The 18,567-nt window shown below is 40.8% G+C and overlaps 1 protein-coding gene across 1 annotated transcript in view; it reads right to left on the bottom strand.

Moving 5' to 3' along the window:
* The window catches only part of LRRC8C (leucine rich repeat containing 8 VRAC subunit C), an 82,163-nt gene that overhangs the window by 29,344 nt on the left and 34,252 nt on the right, over positions 1 to 18,567 (bottom strand). Inside the window, exon 2 of the mRNA XM_023258891.2 lies at positions 7,164 to 7,305. Coding sequence (XP_023114659.1) covers positions 7,164 to 7,301 — 138 coding nt within the window. The 5' untranslated portion in view covers positions 7,302 to 7,305. The remainder of the gene's footprint in view (positions 1 to 7,163; positions 7,306 to 18,567) is intronic.

Genomic DNA, 18,567 nt, shown 5'->3' with positions numbered 1-18,567 from the left:
TTAAAATTATTTTTGCCACCAAATGATTTCTGTTTATATTCCCCAAAGACTCAGAGCAGAATGATGACATGAGGGTACACAGAAACTTCATAAAACATGATCTTAGATGAGGGTTTCATTTCGAGCCTACCCATTAGTGCCATCTGCTCTTTCACCAGGACTCTGAATTTCACCAAACACAACAGGCTAAGTAAGAATTTCTGAGTCTCCATTTTTAAATTCAAATTTGACAAAAGAAAAATATCAACTAGAAATCCAGACAGTATGGGACAGAGAATGGGGGAAGGAGACAGAAGCCAGAACTCAGGGCACAGTATCAAAGTGAACTCTTTTGAAATCATTCTGGAGTCTACAATTTTTACCACCTGTACTTTCCTGGGAACTGCCTGTGAGCATTTTCACCTGAAGGCCATTGTCGTGCAACTGACATGGACGGCTGTAACTCAGAGAGGTGGAACTTACCTTCAATATGTACCAAAAAATCAAGGTGGGACTCAATTCCCACCAATAAGCCAGATGTCCCACACTCTTCTCCAGTGTAACTCTGCTGGCCGGACTGCTCCTGGGGATTGGGTTAAGTCCCCAAGGATTTTTTGGTAGGTGCTTTCAAGTCATTGAAATCATTCTCTTGGCTTTTTTTTCTTTCCTAATTCAGAAAGCAGGAAATGTCTTTCTTGTGTAACAGTCACAAAGCAGTCCCCTTGGGCTTCCAGGGGGCTTGTTTCTTCCAGTTCCTGTTTCTGGTTTCTAACTACTAACTCTATATTTGGAACAGCCTGCCTGGGGGCTGTTTTGGATTTGGTCATAATAAGATAACCTGGAGTCACTGAGCAGAGATCTAAAGCAATCTTATTTTTCCAGGAAGCAATGTGTTGACCTTTCAGGATTTGTTCCATTTTATTGAGTGTGTTGAGTTTTTGAATAGCGTTGTTTATAGCAAAAAGTTGGGTGTTTACACTACTGGTCCTTAAGGGTGTATGACTATACAGGAATAGGATATGCACAGTCTCCCGGTTCACAATGAGTTTACATTTGCTTCTTATGTGGACGGACGTAATCTAAGGAATGCTCTTTATACATTCTCTTATTCCATGGCAGCCTTGAAAATAGCTACTTGCTTGGAAATGGACAAATATTTGTCAGAAGAGTAAGACCAGAGTGTTGACGACAATCCTTTTACATCAGAGCAAAAAAGAATGAACACTGATAACAACTTATTGATAGATAACAACTTCTTCCTTTCCCCAGTAGTTTCAAAATGCATAGTGTTAAACCTATATGAACACAATATTATAGGAATAAACAGACAATCAACTTGCCACTGGACAAAGCCATTTGAAGAGTCAAAGAGACTCTTACCACCACTGAGCACTCTTGTAACCCTACCTTTGATTTTTTGCTTTGTCATGTTTTTGAACCATAAGAGTAACTTGTTTTGTAAATAAGATCGGAAAAAATTATCACACTTTCATTTTACAAAGGGAAACCCAAGGCATAAAAACACATTTTATGATAAGATTTTATGATTATTTAAATTATTGCCTTGGGAATGGGAAGGGAATTTGAGCTTCACAGAGAACCTTTTGTTTATGAAGTTATCAGTCATCAAGTCAATTTCAGAGGATTATGATATCAGAACTAAAATAAGAGTGCAAATTCTCCCCCTCAAGAATATTACTTTCATGTGTAATATGGATATATGAGATGGTTTTACTTTAAGTAATTTATACCATATTTTATTTCTTGTTTCTTTAATGTTTACTATAGGTTAAAAGTTATTCTTTCTTATAGTAGGTGTACAGTGAATCATCTTTTAGAAAATCTAAGATGTAATTCAGGAAATTCCTTCTTTTTCTAACTTTCTATTTTCCCTTTTGGTCATTTTGCCCTTGTTTTTATACTTAAGATCCTGTGTCACAATCCAAAATTTGGCCATATGATCTGTGCAGTTGTAATGCTTCCATACTATTCCAGAGCAGTGTGCACAGCATTCATGAAAAGACCCATTCTGGAGAATCAACAGCAGATTGGAAAATCCACTGTATCCCTCTTGGCTTTGGGACAAGTCACCTAACCTTTCAGATAAAAATTCTCATCTGAAAAATGGGACTAATTTACTTTTACAGTTTCATTCTGGGAGCTAAAATACATGCAGATTCTAGAACAGGTTCCCTTATCAGGGTTACTCAATGCAGATGCGATTAGCATTGGAGATAAGACAATTCCTCTGCTATGCAGGAATGTCCCACCCACCTTGAGACGCCCTCTATAACGCCATTGATACTCATCAATGAGGGCTTTGTGAAATGATCATACTAAATCTTTTGTTTGTGCTGATTTTTCCTTCCACTCCTTTAAATATATATATATATGTATATATATATATACACACACACACATACACATATATGTGTATATATATATAAATACACATATACATACACATATTCATACACATATGTATATATGTGTGTATATATACATATATATATTAGTTTTGTATATTTATTCATTGAGACTGAGTTCAATTTTCATTTCCTCAAGTTCCTAACTTCTAGCAGCTGAGATGACACCATATTTAATGCTCTTGAAGTCTACCACCATTGAGGTGCTTACATGCTGAGTGGCATTGCTTATGGATTTCTATGGTCTTTTGACTACTAGCAATCTGAGGTCAGGGGCTGTATTATATTTCTCTTTCAGTGTCTAGCACTCTACACAATGCCTGACATATTATGGGTACTTGGGGATGTTGTTGAATCAAATGGTCCACCTCCTACGAATTCTGAGACTGGTAACCTTCATATTCTGACACAATCTTCCTTTGAGGCATTTCACATTGTTTAGAGCCTTGACTTCTCAGACTATACTTCCCATATCTAGATAACTGGGGTCCGTTTTCTTCTAAAGACTATGAGAATGAAACAGGCCTGTGTGTGAAGGGACCAGGTTAGGTCAGTATCTGATACGCGGTGATGCTGGGTGGGGTGCTAGGTGGGGAGTTCCAAGAGCTACAGCACAGCAGAAAGATGCAACAGGGCTGTGCTCCAGGAACAGGATTCTGACCATGACACAGGAACAGGTGCTCCAGTTGTGCTTGAACTCACTTGTCCCTTCTGAACTTGCTATGGGTGCACTTCTTAAAGGATGTTCACTGTAGATATTTTCATCAGTTCTTGCTCTTGTTTTCATTTTGTTCCAGGTTAACTACTAGTTTTTATGGATAGTCTGTGTGGTTTCTCTTTTCTGCATTTCATCCTGCCATGGGATATGCCAACAAGAGAAACGATTCCAGGCCCTGCCATGGTAATAAAGTAAAACAGGCACAGAGTCCTCCTGCTGACCTATGTCACCTCCCTCTGTGACTTCCCAAACTGGCCATTCTAAATATTTGCCTTTCTCCTCAAGGACCCTACTCCAGGCCTCCTTTCTTGCCACATCCTATGGCCTCCCGTACCCTCACAAGCTCTCTCCAGATGTATTGCTTTCTACCTCACAGAAGCTATTAGGTGCAAACTCTTATCTTTCTGTGCCTTGCCCCTGCCCCTCCAACCAAATGCATCTGTAGCCATCATTCCCATTGTGGTGGAAGATGCCCCTCCCCCCAAATCAATGGTTGTCCTGCCACTGGATCCTGGATCCATCACCTCCTCCTCTGTGAAGACGACCATCCTTCACTTACCCTGAGCTCCTTCCTGAGTCTTCTATCCAACTTCTGACTTAACAGGTCTACTTGGATATCTAACATATAATTCAAACTTATGCTCAAAAACAAGCTTTTTCCAGTTGTTCAGGCCTAAAAATTTTAGTCATGATTTTTTTTCCCTCATACATCACATTCAATCTTTCAGCAAATCTTATAGCTTTTCCTTAAAAATATATCCAGAACCTTGGGGCGCCTGGGTGGCGCAGTCGGTTAGGCGTCCGACTTTAGCCAGGTCACGATCTCGTGGTCCGTGAGTTCGAGCCCCGCGTCAGGCTCTGGGCTGATGGCTCGGAGCCTGGAGCCTGTTTCCGATTCTGTGTCTCCCTCTCTCTCTGCCCCTCCCCCGTTCATGCTCTGTCTCTCTCTGTCCCCCCAAAAAATAAATAAACGTTGAAAAAAATATATATATATCCAGAACCACTGCTTCAATCCTGGTGCAAGCCATCTGATTCATGTCTTGCCTGGATTTTATTGCACTAGCCTTCTTCTTCTTCTTTTTAATGATTTTTAAAATTTTTATTATTTATTTATTTATTTATTTATTTATTTATTTATTTATTTATTTATTTTTTAGAGAGAGAGCATGTGAGTGAGGGAGAGGGGCAGAGGGAGAGAGAGAATTGTTTTTCAATGTTTATTTATTTTTGAGAGAGAGAGAGGTAGAGAGGGATGGGCAGAGAGAGATGGAGACACAGAATCCAAAGCAGGCTCCAGGCTCTGAGCTGTCAGCATGCAGCCTGATGTGAAGCTCGAACTCATGAACAGTGAGATCACGACCTGAGCTGTAGTCCAAGGCTCAACCGACTGAGCCACCACACGCCCGAGAGAGAGAATCCTAAGCAGGTTCCACACACAGTGCAGAGCCTGACATAGGGCTCAATCCAATGACCCTTGGCTCATGACCAGAGCCGAAATCAAGAGTTGGAGGTTCAAATGACTGAGCCACCCAGGTGCCCCTGCACTAGCCTTCTGAAATTAGCCTTCTAAACCTCCCTGCTTCTATCCTTGCCCCCTTTACTGTATTCTTAACAACTAGAGTGGTCTTGTTGAAATACAAGTTAGATAATGACACTCCTCTGCCTGAACCTCCAAACATGTTCCATCTCACTCAGAGCAAGGCCCAAACCTTTACAGGGACCTACAAAGCCCTGTGTAATCTGCAACTACTGCCTCTCAGGCCTTATTCTTCTACTCTGTGCCTAGCTCACTCTGCTCTAGCCCACTGGCCTGGCTTTCTTCAGCATGCCAGGGACATCCCTCCTTCAGGCTTATAACATCACCAGGGGTCCTTCTAGGTTTATCTCAACATTCGGACTTTAAGATTATCCTAACACTCATCTGGTACCAGAATCACTTAGAAAGATCCAGGATTAAAGTCACAGCTTGCCAGCAATGTGGCATCAGGCTTTCTACCTTTGGAGGAACCTTCTTAACTGCCTGTGTGGGATCCACACCCTGCCCAGGACCTCGTCTCTCCCCAGGCCCCTCTTCTCCGGATCATCTCAGGCACAAGGAAAAGAGATCCACTGGACATGGGGGTCTGCATTTACCCTGGCTTAAAAGGCTTATTATGCTCCAAAGAGACTAATCTCTGGTGTAACTCAATAGATACACTTTCTGTGTGTCAAGGGACATGCCCTGTTATAGGTGTCATCACAATCACAGAAGTCCAGTGGTGTGGCTTCCTACCAGGCATTTATCATTCTTCCAGTCCAGATGCAGTTGACCAAACAGTAGTCATTTATATCACAAGCAACGTTGCCTAGTAACACAGCTAACATTCTACTTTTATCAGGTCTCCAGGGAAACAGAGCTAGAAAGCTGAAGAAGTCAAATGTCAAGTTCTCCTGGAGAAGGGCAAGGAGTCTGTGAACACTCTGTCCATGTGTCTTTTGCTTTTGCTGTTCCCTCTGCCGGGGAGCCTCCTCCCTGGACATCTGCGTGGTCTGCTCCCACACTTCCTTCAGCAGAAGTCACCTTCCCAGTGAAGGCTTCCTACGTAAGAATTGCAACTCCTAATATCACCTGCTGACACCATCCACGTATGCTGTATTTTCTTTTTCATTGTCCTTATTACCTTCTAATATATATAATTTATGAGCTGGTTTTGCTTATTTTGTTTTCCCATAGAATTTAAAGTCTATATGGCTGGGGCATTTGTCTTTTTTCTCCTGCACTGATAATTCTTAGCACCTAGGACAGTGCCTGGAACACAGTAGGTTCTTCAACAACTACTTGTTTTATTTATAAATGAATGTATGTCTTTTCTGTCTTTCAAATTCTGAATTTTCACTGGTATCCTTTTTTGGGGGGTAGAGAGAGGCCAAATGTTTTCAGCCTACAAATAAAAAGGGGCATGGTGTTAGAGATTAACACGCAGGCCAAACTGCCTGGGTCTCAGTAAAGGTTTTGCCACTCACCTTGGAGGTTTCCTTAATCTCTCAGTGCCTTTGTTGTCTCTCTGTAAGTGGGGATAATAATAGCACCGATATCTCACTGTTGCCATGAGGATGAAATGAGTTAAAATATGTGTCAAGTATTCAGAAGAGTACCTGCCACTTAGGAAGCATTATGTGTTAACCATTATTAAAATCAAATTTTAAAAGGCCTTTGTTTCCACTCTGCACCACTTCTAGATATTTCCCTTTCTTCCAAGTTTTTCTTCCTCTCAGCTGATCGACCTGAAAGTCACACCTACGCCAGTCTTTAATTTCCATTCACTTTTCCAACCACTCAAACTATGATTTCGAATGACCCGGGTGCTACTTGTTTCTCCTTAGTCCGTGAGTGAGTTGTATGCCTGCCATCGTTGACCACACGTGTCTTTCCACTCTCTCCTGGGTTCCACCTCTCCATACGGCTGCCCCTTCTCAGTCTCCCTCAGAGGCACCCCTTTTTCCTTTGCTCACACGTTGGTATTCCTGACGTCATCTCTCTCTCCACATTCTCTCTGGTGACTCCATTCACAGGCATGGCTTCAACTCTCACGCTGATGACACCCAGTGAGTGCCAGCCCTACTGACAGTTTCCCAAAGGTGTCATGTTCTTCCTCACACCCATGACTTCAAGCTTTCTGTCTCCTTCCTGGCATCTTTTTCTACCCCTGGCTCCGTCTCCCTTAATACAGTTGGTTCTCCAAGTTTTAATACAACCATCACCTTTTCTCTCATTCCCAAGCCGCGGGCCTCTCCTCTGCACTCTCTTAGTGCTTTGTGGATGCCCCTATCATAGAACACTTGACGGCCAGTTTATTTAGTTTTATACAAATATATATACATATATGAAAGTGCAGTGAATATGTTTTGGGCTCCCTTCCATGACTACAAACACCATACACAAGTAGAGCAGACAACCAGTATTTACATGGCTGAAAATCATACCACCAGCTCTTTTTAAAGGTTTCAACAGCTCAGTGTCTTGCTCTGGCTCCCATTTTGATGTGAGTCTAGGCACCTACCTGCAGAGTACATCCGAACACACCGATCATCAGCATAGCTACCGAAAGGTAGTCGGTAAACACATCCCACCATGGTTTCAGCACACGGAAGGCAGGCTGCTGCTCAGAGAACTGCCGGAATTCTGTCACCGGAATCATGTTTCTGAGAAAGGAAAGGCTGTGAATTAATTTCTCTTCATGTACAACACACCGCATTAACAGCATTTGACATGCTGCTTCAACCCATGAGAAGCAGTGACCTGAATTAGTCCAGGACTTGTCAAGGCACCTTGGTGTTTTATGAAGCCATTGAATAACGCCACTGGTAGAGGAAATAAGCCCCACACGGAAATGGCAGATACTTGACTATTATCCCATAAGTGGGTTGCCTTTGGCTCCGCATGACCAGAAAGACCATGGCCAGAGCAGACCATTATTTCCTGGACCTTCCCTTCCCCTAAACAAAACATGAAGATGCCAGAGAGAACAGAGCCCAGCCTTTGAAACGCTTCTGTTATTTATCTTCGCATCCTGGGTTGCTGCTTTAAACTATTTTAAATGTAATCTCAGCATTGGTTTGTGTTAATTATTTACTAGTCTCTATTTGTAAAGCATTTACTTGCCCCCTGGGAAGGCGGACTGCTTTGCCACCTGGCCCTGGTCTTGTATGATGGAAGGACCTCATTGGTTGTGGTTGTGGTTGTGGTAGGGGGAGGGGATGGCTTGCAAAGGACTTCACTTTTTCTTGCTTCCCATTTTTTGTCCCCGTGCTTTGTAAAACATTCCTTTCCTTTCTTCTTTTCTTTCCTTTCCTTTCCTTTCCTTTCCTTTCCTTTCCTTTCCTTTCCTTTCCTTTCCTTTCCTTTTCCTGTTTATTTCTGAGAGAGAGAGCACAAGTGGGGAGGGACAGAGAGAGGGAGAGAGAGAATCCCAAGCAGGCTCTGCAATGTTAGCACAGAGCCCCATGTGGGGCTTGATCTCACGAACCCACAAGATCATGACCTGAGCCAAAATCAAGAGTCAGACGTTCAACCAACTGAGCCACCCAGGCATCCTGTGCCTGTGCTTTTGACTTGATTTCTTTTTCTCTATTTTCTGTATTCTGCATATTTCACCATGAACCTTACATTTATCCAGATTTTCTGCTCTGAGAAATGAGTTGTCCTTGGAAACGCCTATCTCTATCTCAACGACAGAAGATAAATGAGTAGGATGCAACTGAGGCTCCAGGAAAAAGGAGAAAGAGACACATCCTTCTTAGACTGTGTTGTCCTTTCTCATGGCTCAGTCCCACTGCCTTTCCTATGGTCCGGGACTTGAAGTTCATCACCCTGCTACGTGAGAAGAAATGTTCTGTTCTTATGGCAATAAGGGCAGCCAGTGTGGGACAAAAAGAAAATTTCTCTCCCTTTTGCCACCTTTGGATCCAAGAATCTAGCTCTCTGCACCTGTCCTTATTACTCAGTCCTAATTACAGAGCAAGAGCAAGAGCAAGGCTGCGTTTTGCTGCTTATTCTCCCAAGCCTTGTTTATTTTGTGGATCTTCCCTTCCCTCATACTGAATTGAGGGCCCAAAGCCAAGCCAAGCCTCCTCTTTGAGTTCACAGGTGGTTATCTTTGGAAACGATTTTAATTATCCATTCTGTCTTGTTGCTTTAGCTGACTTCCTAAAGCGGCAATCTGTCTTCCTTCTAGGCTTTTTCCTTAACACAGTGTTGAAAATTTCAACTGCCTGCTGCCGCTCTCATCTGTGACCTGCCTACTTGACATCCATGCAGCATTTGATACGATTTTCTCATTTTATCAAAACACGACTTCCCTAACTTCATTCTGTTACTACCACTAGGCTGCAAGCTTCTTGAAGGAAGAACCTATGTGCTATGCACGTGTGTTCTCAAAACATATGTTGCAGGTAAGCCATACAAGCTAAATTAAGAACTTTGCAGATTCCTAGTGTCCTGGACATTTCAGACTAGTTCATATTTCATAACACTTCATGACCGCTTTGCTTCCCAGTGAGTCATTACAACCTCACTGCCCCAAGCGTTTCCTACTCACGGTTGGGCCAGTGACAGTCACAGAGGCTCTAACTCATCTTAACTTTCGAGTTCTGCTTCCAAAGCAGGCTCTGCGATGTCAGCACAGAGCCCCATGTGGGGCTTGATCTCACAAACACACAAGATCATGACCTGAGCCAAAATCAAGAGTCAGACACTCAACCGACTGAGCCACATTGTCTCATTCCATTTTGCATTTCCATCACTGACCACAGCACCTGGCAAACAGGAGCAGGGCCTGAACAACTGCTGTTGAGTAAGTGAATGACTGAATTCAGATGCTTGTTCATGGAGCTCTGCTCACCCAAATGAGATTGGAGGTGACCCCAGCCAGCTGCAGTGACAGTGCTAACGAGGGCAGTATACCTGTGTGCTAGTCCACATTCTTTGACAGATTTGGTGGTTGTTTCCTTCATGGTGAGTTCCTGTACACCTTTGGAGGAACTGGGCTTGGCTTGTTCTTTGAAGTGAGGACCAATCTCAGGAATAAAATGCACCAATGTAAAGCAGTGGCTTTCAAATGTTTTGATCTCAGGTCACTTTCACCCTTTAAAATGTAGAAGGACCTCAAGGAGCATTTTTTTTAAATTTATTTTTTATTTTTTATTTTTTTAATGTTTATTTATTTTTGAGACAGAGGGAGACAGAACATGAGTTGGGGAGGGGCAGAGAGAGAGGGAGACACAGAATCTGAAACAGGCTCCAGGCTCTGAGCTGTCAGCACAGAGCCCGACGCGGGGCTCGAACCCACAAACTGTGAGATCATGGCCTGAGCCGAAGTCGGACGCTCAACTGACTGAGCCACCCAGGCACCCCAGGGAGCATTTTTTAATGTGGATCACACCACTTAATATTTACTGTATTAGAAATTTAAACCAAGAAAGTTTAAATATATATACTAAGTTAAAAATAAACCCATTACATGTTGATTATAACTAGTCTCCAAAACAGTAACAAAAAAAAAAAAAAAAAAAGAGAGAGAGAGAGAGCGAGAGAGAAGCATGGCTTTCCACTTTTGCAAATCTCTTTAACACTTGGCTTAATGGAAGATAGCTAGATTATCGTATCTGCTTCTGCATTCTGTCTGTTGCAATGTTATTTTGATCGAAATTTATGAATCCAATAGATAGGCAGTTGGAAAATAGAGTATCTTAACAGCCTTTTCATATAATTGTGGATATTAACTTTTGATATCAAACTGACCTAGTTAGTTGCAATATGGAATCTGAAAACTATATCAACAAACTTTTCAAACTTCATGATATGTTGGTATTTGGTCATCTGGAAAATATTGGATTGCTGAGTTATGCAGATCTTCCAAATGTTGACAAATTATGTAAAAAAAACCATCACATTCATTAATATCATTACTGCTTTCACGAGAAAAGTTTTAAGGAATGGGAATTTTTCCAAAATTCTAATCACCACCTGAAAGTTTGAAGTTTGTGGTAGCAAATGATATCAGATGTTTTCCTTAAAGCATTAGGCTCACTTCATTCATTTCGAGAAAATATCTTCCACAGGCTAAAGTCTGAGTAATCAGTTGTTTTATTCAAGTAAAAGTGACATAATACGATAAAGGAGCTAACTCAACTTTCAACTCAAATGGACTTTTCCTTGAGACAACCACTGTACTGTGGAATGTACCAGAAATGCTTTATGTATTCTTCTCCTTCATCGTACAGCACATTAAGACAGTGTGTAGAAGGCTTATGAGTTATTTAAATAATTTTAATGCATCAATGAGGAGACTAAATAAAACTGGCATTTAAGTTGTAAGTGTATGCTAATGAAGAATGTAATCACCACAGCACAGTCTGATACCTCTATCTTGGTTCGTGCTAAGGTGCTTTACCCACCACTGCTTTGGCACCATAAGCGAAAAAGGCAAAAATAAAAAATAAAAAAATAAAAATAAATCTGAGCATGACAAAATAGTTTTGACCTTGTGGACTCCCGGTTTAGGCCACCAGGGTTCCATCAACCACACTGTGAGAAGCACTGAGGTGGAGGCTCACTGTTCTTTCATCGACAGCTCTTGTTGAGAAAGCAAAGCATAGGCACTCAGCAAAGGCCATGTTCTCTGAGTCCTTGGCTACACTGCCTTCACAGGCATTAGTCTTTTTAATGTGGAAAATAAAGACAAACTAAGGAATCTAAGAAACTTAAATAGTATGTACTGCCTCCCCATACTGGCACAACCTAACTAAGATGGGTTTTTAGAGAAGCTGCCGGCCAAGATGACACAGCCTTTTTGTTGGAGCTCTTAACACACTTCACCGCTTTTGGGTAAGTGTATGTATGTGTCCATGTTTATGGCCATGCCATATATGCATGTACACACATACTCCACGTGAATGTACATACACAGATCTACCCTACACACACAGAGACTTTATTATTTTAACATATCACAGGGCTCATCCTTGTAATTATTTTTGACGCAACAAAAGGGTGGGGATAAAGAAGTTGATTAAACAACTCCAAAAACTAAAGAGAGAGCAGATGGACCTTGTGCTTGCTGATTGAAAACAAAAATTTATTGTGTATTCTTCTTTCAAAAATTTCAGCAGCTCTGAAGACCTGCATTATCAGTGGCTACCCTGGATTTCTCTTTCATTACTATTGTAGCTTCCAATGGATTTGTTACCATTTCAACGTTTTTTTTTTTTAATTTATTTATTTTTGGGACAGAGAGAGACAGAGCATGAACGGGGGAGGGGCAGAGAGAGAGGGAGACACAGAATCGGAAACAGGCTCCAGGCTCTGAGCCATCAGCCCAGAGCCTGACGCGGGGCTCGAACTCCTGGACCGCGAGATCGTGACCTGGCTGAAGTCGGATGCTTAACCGACTGCGCCACCCAGGTGCCCCTGTTACCATTTCAAGAGTTACTGTTTCAAGCTCAGGGAGTCACCACTGAATCAACTGCTTGGGTTTAAATATAGTCTTTTCCACTAGAGATCAATCAGCATAATTTTATTTCTATTTAACTTTTTTCTATTTTGGAATTTTGTCCAACTTTGATTTCCAACTTATTATGTAAGAGCTTAGTTTACCTAATTAAAAAATGCCTTTGGAAATATGGCATTGCATTTCAATCATGAGATTCTGGAGTCCTAATTAAAATTATATAAATTTTACATTATGTTATAGAGCTGCCTCTGTGTCCTTTTGCAGAAATCCACGCGCATTTCCTTTATTAGAAATATTTATTTCCGAAAGTCATTTTAATGGCTTTATAAAATTTACTTCTCAGAAGATCATATGATATAATCCTCTGGTAAAGAATATTGGTAAAGTTAGTTGCAAACCCAGAGTTTCTTTCTTTCATTTATTTGGCTCTTCCTGAACAATCTGTCTTTCTCCCTCTCAGGAGAGTTTTATTATTTTCTCCAGAATTAATTACACAGAACAAATTCTGCTCTATTAACCCTTGGCTCTAAGAATATGAAACCTACTCTATTTGATTCAAACCTGATTGCTAACACTGCTCTCCAATGCCTATCCTATCAGTTGGATACAGCCAACATTTGCTTTGTTCCACAGTTTTCTGGCAGTTGGAAAATGGCATTACCTTTAGACAGACATCGTTCAAGGGAACAAGAGCCAATTCCAAATTACAGTAATGTGGTGAGTGAACCATTACAAAAATGAATTTAAAAGTTCAATAATTCCTGGGGCGCCTGGGTGGCTCAGTCAGTTGAGTGTCTGACTTCAGCTCAGGTCATGATCTCATAGTTCATGAGTTCGAGCCCTGCATCAGGCTCTGTGCTGACAGCTCAGAGCCTGGAGCCTGCTTCAGATTCTGTGTTTCCTCTCTTTCCCTTCCCCACTCATGCTCTGTCTCTGTCTCTCAAAAATGAATAAATGTTAAAAAAAGTTAAAAAAAAATAAAAGTTCAATAATTCCTCAGCACATGCAATATGGATTCTACAGAGAAGAAATCCACATATATGCTTCATCTATGTTGCTAAACCTATCTAATGGCCAATGCTCAGCCCTCACCTATTTGCTCTACGAACATATAAGCAGCATGGGCATAATCTGACCATCCTTTACTTGACTTTCAAGACGCCATAGCTTTAGGTTTTCCTCCTCCTTCCCTGGCTGTTCCTTCTTTAACCCTTTTGCTGTTTCTTCCTCTTCTCCTTCACCTCTGACTTTGGAGTGCTCAGGGCTTAGTCTTTGGACCTGTTCTCTTCCCAAAGTCATTCATCCTCTGGCGATCACATCTAGGCACAGTGCTTTAGTTTTTTTCAATTTTTTAAATGTTTATTTTTGAGAGATAGAGACAGAGCATGAGTGGGGAAGGGGCAGAGAGAGAGCAGGAGACACAGAATCTGAAGCAGGCTCCAGGCTCTGAGCTGTCAGCACAGAGCCCAATGTGGGGCTCGAACCCACGAACTGTGAGATCATGACCTGAGCCAAAGTTGGACACTTAACTGATGGAGCCACACAAGGTGCCCCTAGTCACACTGCTTTAAATAGCATCCAAACTAAACACAAATTCAAAACTGAATTCAGACTCATGGACCCAACTGTCTACCTGACATCTCCATCTGGATATTCACCAGACACATTAAATGCGGTATGTCCCAAACCAACTCCAGGTCCCTTCCCTTATTCCTATTTCTCCCAACCCCACACAGCCCTATTTTTCTTGTAACTTTCCTATCTCTAGGAAATATGGCAACTCCATCTTTCCAGTTGCTTGGGCCAAAAACCTTGGAGTCATCCTTGATTCTTCTTTGTCTCTTATATCCTACATCCAATCTACCAAAACATATTGTGCTCCTTTATGGTCTGTCTCCTACCAGAATATAAGTTTCATGAGGGCAGGTACTTTCTTTTCAGTTCTACTCTATACATTGACGTATCTCAACTATTTAGAAAATAATGCTTGACATATAGTAGGCACTCAGTATTTGCTGAGTAAATAGTGGATACATGTTAATTTTAATGAAGAAAGGGAAGTACAATTGCCTTTAGCTTTAGAAATAATCACTGTAAAGGCAAAGGGTGTCTCTGGATAATGTTATGGGAGGAAGATCCCATGGTGCAAGGCCAGGACATCAGCTGGTGTCCTGAGGCTACTGTGGAAAAGGAGTGCAAGTGAGGAAGAGCACAGAAATACTTTGATTTATTTAGGGATTCTTCTCAGCTGTACCCAAAGGTTCCATAAATCAAAATAAAGTCCTCAAGATATGCTCAAAACATCAATCATAAAAATAAAACAAACTGCTTTTCATCTAGCAGTGCAAAGATGGAAATAAAAAACGAGAAAATGCCAAATTTTCCAATTCCTAAAAATGATACCCTTCTCTCTTGGGAGAACGTGACTCTAGATTGTATTTTATTCTGTAGTTGTGGCACACATGACAAAATATCTCTAGAAAAGTCCACCAAACAAGATCATAATTACATGGTTCTATAGAAATATATCTAATTAAAAGGAAGTAAGAAATGAGTTATAAAATTTTAGAACCTGAATGGCACTTCAGAGGTCATCTCGTCCATAACTCTCATTTTAAGAGTGAAAAACCTGAGTTGACAGATTAGGTGACTCATGCCCAAGGAACACGGCCAAGGGTGAGCCATGACTTCTAACCAAACCTTACCCCATACAGCTCCTAGTTAAAACTACATCATGATGACTCAAGTGCAAAACAATTAAAATATACTAGGAAACAAACAGTTTAAGTAGAAGTTCTCCTGTATTCAACTTCTCTTTTCATATCCCTATTTGATAGCAGGAAATTTCTAAAAACCTATTATTAATACATTTAAGTGATTCTTGAACTCTACTGCCCTTACAGCCCCATAAAGCAAGAACTTTGCAGTCAGAAGGAATCGAAAGAGGCAAGTGAAACTTGGAACCCAGTGGATACTTCTGTATTATTAACTCCTTGCATATTTCCACAATGTCATACATTAAATTAATGGCCCAATCACATTATTTCAAAAATATTCAAATTGAGCTTGCCCTTTTGTCTAAGGGTGGTAGTGGTGGTGGGAAGCAAAAATTACTCCTACCTAGCAATTCTCATTCTTAAAGAGAGATATCATATCTTCTCTTCCTCATTATACCTTTCACATATTAAAGAAAAATCCCTTTAATCATTGTACTTCAGGCCATACATCTCAAGGACTTCACTTCACATGATAGTTTCCACAGTTACCTATACTGTAGCCAGAAGCTTTTGAATCCACTAAAAATTTAGTATATATGATGATCAACAGCGGATTTTTTTTCTCTCACAAGCACAGATTACCTTCATTTACTTATGCACTTGCTGTAGAATAATGAAACCGTAAAATATGTCAGGTCCTGTGCTAGGGGAATGCAAGTGAACAAAACAGAGGACAAGGTACCTGCCTTCACCCACATGGACTCTCATGGGAGAATGCGTATTAAAGAAATTCCTATAAAAGCATGAATTGTAATTGATCTGCTTTGTAAATGTGACTGATTAGTGTTCCCTGTGCCAGTGGTGCATTTAAAGAGGTTATTTCTATTTCACTGAAGCTGGAGTGTATATCTTGTTTATCTCTGTGTCTTCTAGAAAACAACACAATGCCTTAGAGTGGACCCTCCATTCCTATTTGGTAAATCAAACCAGGCCCCCATATGCAAGCATACTCAAAGATACACACACCCATTCAAGCATTTTGTAGTAAAGACCAAATTCTTTCTTCTATTATTATCTTGTTATAAAGTTTGACACTGCAATAAATGACTATTACCATTAACTATTCACATTATAAATAGTGATTATTCAAAGAACATGCACTATGAAGAGAGTGAGAAGAAGAAAAGAGTCAGGAATAATTTATAATTTCAAAGTTAAGGATCATTGCAATTTTAATGCACAATGTTCTGTCACTGGTGCTAAAGAGGATGTGTCGATCGATAATGATTTCTTAGGTTTAGCTTGTATCCAATGGCCAACTTTTGTGACTCCCTTATCAGAACATTGCTCTGTTAAGAAACAAGAGACAGAAAACAGATCCAAACATAATAGTCTTGTTTATGATATAATGGTTTGGAATAGTGCCCTTCTAAATCTTAGTGAGATCTCAAAAGAAGGCTTTGCTTTCTTTGGGATTTTCTGTCCAAGAGCTTCAGCTTCATCTATATGACACTAATAATAATTTAAGGTTTATTCTGTGCATTTCAAGTAAATTTGGATTCAGAAACATTTTCTAAAATGAGACTAACTTGTGATCTAACAGTCTCAAAAAGCGATCATAAAGGATATCAAGGCCTTCCTCATCTCTGTCATTCAGAATTTACTAAAAGTCTCTCCGAGAAACATGGCTCCAGCTCCCTGCATCTACTGGCATTCTTGGTCACCTCTGTTTCATGTTGTTTCTCTCTCCCTTAAACCAGAAACAGTCTTGCAGGAGGCACACTGTACATGTCAGCCTCCACCCCTTCCCTGACAGGATTCTAAACCCTTGAGAAGACTGTGTGTTTCCCTTCCAACTCTTGATATCATTTATATGTGATTAAGATTTCAGTTCATCTTATCAGTCCTGGCATCCAAAAACTAAGTCTAGGATTCAACTGAGCAAATCCATAATGACTGTTTTGAAGACTATCTTCTTCCTTCAATGGACAAAAAGAAATTTATCTCCAGTCCCGTTTTACCCCCTGAGCCAAGAAAGCGCGATAGTTCTAAGCAGCAGAAGCACCATGAACATACGGTGCAGGTCAGAGAGTCCAGACAAAATGCATGTAGGATCAGTGGTAGGTCTACCTGGAAGGCAACTTTCTTTCTAACAAAAGGAAAGCAAGGAGAGGATGGTGGAGAAGACAGGATGGCTCCTGCCCTTCAGAACATTAAAACTGAAGGTTCCTACTTAGTTTTCACTTTTTGGAGTTTAAAGTAGTCTGAAAAGGCAGAGGCCGTCTTCCATTTCGTATTGTTAGCTCCAGGCCTCAAAATGCTCCATAGTTTTGAGTTAAATTCTTAGTGATCCTATGGGGGAAAGTTGCCTTGTCTGTTCCAATAGGCAGTTTGGCTGTTTTACAAATACTTTTCATAAACATAGATTGATACTTTTTTTTTATTTTATTTTTTCAATATATGAAATTTATTGTCAAATTGGTTTCCATACAACACCCAATGCTCATCCCAAAAGGTGCCCTCCTCAATACTCATCACCCACCCTCCCCCCTCCCTCCCATCCCCCATCAACCCTCAGTTCGTTCTCAGTTTTTAAGAGTCTCTTATGCTTTGGCTCTCTCCCACTCTAACCTCTTTTTTTTTTCTTCCCCTCCCCCATGGGTTTCTGTTAAGTTTCTCAGGATCCACATAAGAGTGAAAACATATGGTATCTGTCTTTCTCTGTATGGCTTATTTCACTTAGCATCACACTCTCCAGTTCCGTCCACGTTGCTACAAAGGGCCATATTTCATTCTTTCTCATTGCCTCGTAGTATTCCATTGTGTATATAAACCACAATTTCTTTATCCATTCATCAGTTGATGGACATTTAGGCTCTTTCCATAATTTGGCTATTGTTGAGAGTGCTGCTATAAACATTGGGGTACAAGTGCCCCTATGCATCAGTACTCCTGTATCCCTTGGGTAAATTCCTAGCAGTGCTATTGCTGGGTCATAGGGTAGGTCTATTTTTAATTTTTTGAGGAACCTCCACACTGTTTTGCAGAGTGGCTGCACCAATTTGCATTCCCACCGACAGTGCAAGAGGGTTCCCGTTTCTCCACATCCTCTCCAGCATCTATAGTCTCCTGATTTGTTCATATTGGCCACTCTGACTGGTGTGAGGTGATATCTGAGTGTGGTTTTGATTTGTATTTCCCTGATGAGGAGCGACATTGAGCATCTTTTCACATGCCTGTTGGCCATCCGGATGTCTTCTTTAGAGAGACTGATACTTTTAAAAACAGTCAGCAAAAGTGCAACAGGCAGCTCAAAAACTTATTATGAAAACTTTCCCACTAAGCTTGCTTGCTTTTTCTTTTTTCTTTTCTTTTGTTTTCTTCTTTCCTTCCTTCCTTCCTCCTTTCCTTCCTTCCTTCCTCTCTTTCTTTTCTTTTCTCTTTTCTTTCTTTCTCTCTCTCTCTTTCTCTCTCTCTTCCTCCCTCCCTCCTTTCTTTTCTTTCCTTTCCTTTCCTTTCCTTCCTTCCTTCCTTCCTTCCTTCCTTCCTTCCTTCCTTCCTTCCTCTTTCCCTCTTTCCCTCTTTCTTGGTAAGATTTAAAAGTTCCAGCTATGTTAAATCTAACAACTAGGAAACAAAGTAACACTGCTCAGGAAACAAAAGATTGGGACTTAAAGTGAGAGACTGAAAGACTAATAGATTTGTAGCATGAATATTTTTATGGCCTTTTTTAGTAA

This window comes from Felis catus, chromosome C1 (genome assembly GCF_018350175.1).
Source record: "Felis catus isolate Fca126 chromosome C1, F.catus_Fca126_mat1.0, whole genome shotgun sequence".
In the NCBI taxonomy this organism is placed as follows: domain Eukaryota; kingdom Metazoa; phylum Chordata; class Mammalia; order Carnivora; family Felidae; genus Felis; species Felis catus.
Note: the sequence above shows the minus strand (reverse complement) of the source record. Positions and strands in the feature narration are given on the sequence as shown.